Source organism: Chondrus crispus, genomic scaffold, assembly GCF_000350225.1.
Source record: "Chondrus crispus Stackhouse genomic scaffold, scaffold_272, whole genome shotgun sequence".
In the NCBI taxonomy this organism is placed as follows: domain Eukaryota; phylum Rhodophyta; class Florideophyceae; order Gigartinales; family Gigartinaceae; genus Chondrus; species Chondrus crispus.
The window spans coordinates 1-2,377 of NW_005179152.1; the positions used below are offsets into that span (position 1 = coordinate 1).

Sequence of the window (2,377 nt, forward strand, 5' to 3'; positions counted from 1 at the left end):
AGTGTGCTGGAAAGTTGAGTAACCAATGCTCTAGACGCAACGAAATAAACTTAAGAGGAATATTGGAGCCTGCATCAGAAATGAGGAGCGGATTCTGAGTCCATAGTGCAGTCGTAATCGAGGATTGCTGTCCTTTCACCACTTCCTCAAGATACTGAAGGCGTCTGGAAAGAGCATTTAGCTCACGTGTATCTTTGATTGTATTCTGATCAAGTGAGACAGTCGTCGTGTGGTTAACCTTCTTGCATTTTTCTACCATGGCACTACCTGGAGCATAGTCCATATCATCGGCATCCATCGATGCGCTTGCCACGTCTGAGCTTGCGCTGTTATCCAATCGCACGGATGTATCTTTGAGTCTCCAGCTAAACTTTTGTCCATCTTGTACAAACTCGTTTCCCTCCTTGAAAGTAACCTTGCTTTTACATGCCCTGAATCCAAACGCTGCCTTGTATTGAATGGTCCCTTTGAGCACCTCTCGACGATCATCATGAAGGTAGTTGATACTAATGACTGTTGCTGGGAACCATGCCTTGCTTTCTTCTTCATTCTCCAAGGTATAGTAGACCTCTATATCACTCCCGAATTGGAGGCCATTGAAAAGATCTGATACCATTATCAACTGGTGGATGGTATCGTCCTCTGTTAATTTCCCTTGGAAAGTGATACTTGAGAAATTTGTTTGAAATATATACCGAAGACTAAAGAGTTGGGGGTAACCATTGGAACGTAGTCAGTATATAGACATATGTGTTTTTTGTGAAATCGATATTTTTGTAACGGTCACATTTAAAGATGCACGGCTCTGTGCAGCATCTAAATACCATGGGACTTAGACGTGCAAGTGAACAGCTGGGTATGGGCTCCAAAGGTACCGACATCATCCAGTCCGGATTGCTTTGAAAGTCAGTCATGTGTCATTGAATTACTGTTCTTTTAATCATAGTTGCTTTAGATTTAATTGTGCAATGAAGATAGAAGTGTCACTACAGAGTGAAGATGATACTGTTCTCGCTCTTGAAAGTATGAATTACCCAGTACCTACTCTTGGATGTCGTCCTCATCAGTGCCCTTCCTCTGTGAATCACTGTCACCACTAGAATCACTTTATTTTTGTGACGTCAACATCTTGAAGTGCTCTTTTGTTGACTGTTTTGTGATTCACACACAAATTGTTTTGTGACTCTCACACCATTGTCTCACAATCATCTCCAACATCAACAAACCATCACAAACCCATTTAAAAAGCATAGCTGATAGCCTTGTTCTACAGACATTTTACGGCCTTCACTCTCGGGTTTGTGAAGCCTGCCTTATTCGTGGAGGAGTGCGTCGCTCAGAGTCAAACTCCCTGTCATGGACAAGAGAGGGCCCATGTCGCTTCAGTGTAGGGCGAGAATGCCAGACCGTCCGGCAGCTGCAGCAGATAGCTTGCCTACATGTAGAACACCACTGCACCTGGCGCGAGCCCTTTGTAAGTGTCTTGGGCCCGTCTTTTGTCCGTCTTTTGACCCCAATACAGAGTACGCAGTAGGTTTGGGTCCCACTGACCTTCTCGTGCAGTACATTCCGGTTCAACCTACGCAGTTGCGAACACGAAGGGAAGGGGAAGTGTCTCTGGAAATTAGCCGTAGAGGGCTGGAAAGGGAGATATTTTTTTGTGTGACGTTGTTCAGTTTGTTTGCCTTTTGAGATGGAGAGCCTTTTATATGTGATCTTCGTGATGCCCCCACACAACTCACACAAAGCCATCACAAAATGCACACTGCCATCACAAAATGCACACTGTCAGTGTGAGAGTTTTGATTTCAAGGTTGACGCCACGTGTAAAACATTGCATATCGATCCACACGTGTAATACATTGCATTTGGGTCCACACGTGTGATGTGTTTGTCGCGCGACAAGATCTACAAAAGCTGTATGGGTGGCCACCCATACTAGAATCAACCTCTAAAAAATTAACAAAAATTAATCTAGTTCCAGTATGGCTGGCCAGCCATACAGCTTTTGTAAATCTTGTCGCGCGGCAGCCATTACATGCCATTCCAAAGAAACTTGTCTGCGCATGCAGGCCTGCGCGGTATACCCTTCCCTAAAAGCATTATTTGGTAAAAAAGGCTAATTTGATGATTCAGTTCTCGTTGCTGCCAGTGCGGACAATGGGTGCAGTCTTTCATCCCTGGACTCCAGGGAAACGCTCCGGGGCCTAAGCGTTCACCTCTTCTACAGTTTCCCGCAATGTTACCTCCGTGCCTCTCCCCGTCCCGCCAAAAAAGAAAATAGCCGGCACACAACACCTTTAAAGGCCAAACAGTAGTATTTGATCCACGATCAAACACTTTCTCGTCATGTTCACGAAACAGGCCTCCAGTTTTC

At 45.0% G+C, this 2,377-nt stretch overlaps 1 protein-coding gene across 1 annotated transcript; it reads left to right on the forward strand.

The window, feature by feature from the left end:
• The first annotated feature begins 1,051 nt into the window (after nt 1-1,051).
• Nucleotides 1,052-1,183, forward strand: CHC_T00005205001 (hypothetical protein). Its single transcript, XM_005716541.1, has one exon. It carries the CDS (start codon nt 1,052-1,054, stop codon nt 1,181-1,183), a length of 132 nt encoding a protein of 43 aa, XP_005716598.1.
• Nucleotides 1,184-2,377: the final 1,194 nt, after the last annotated feature.

What these genes read in the sequence shown, in the direction of transcription:
- CHC_T00005205001 (XM_005716541.1), top strand. Translation starts at nt 1,052, where the DNA reads ATGTCGTCCTCATCAGTGCCCTTCCTCTGTGAATCACTGTCACCACTA.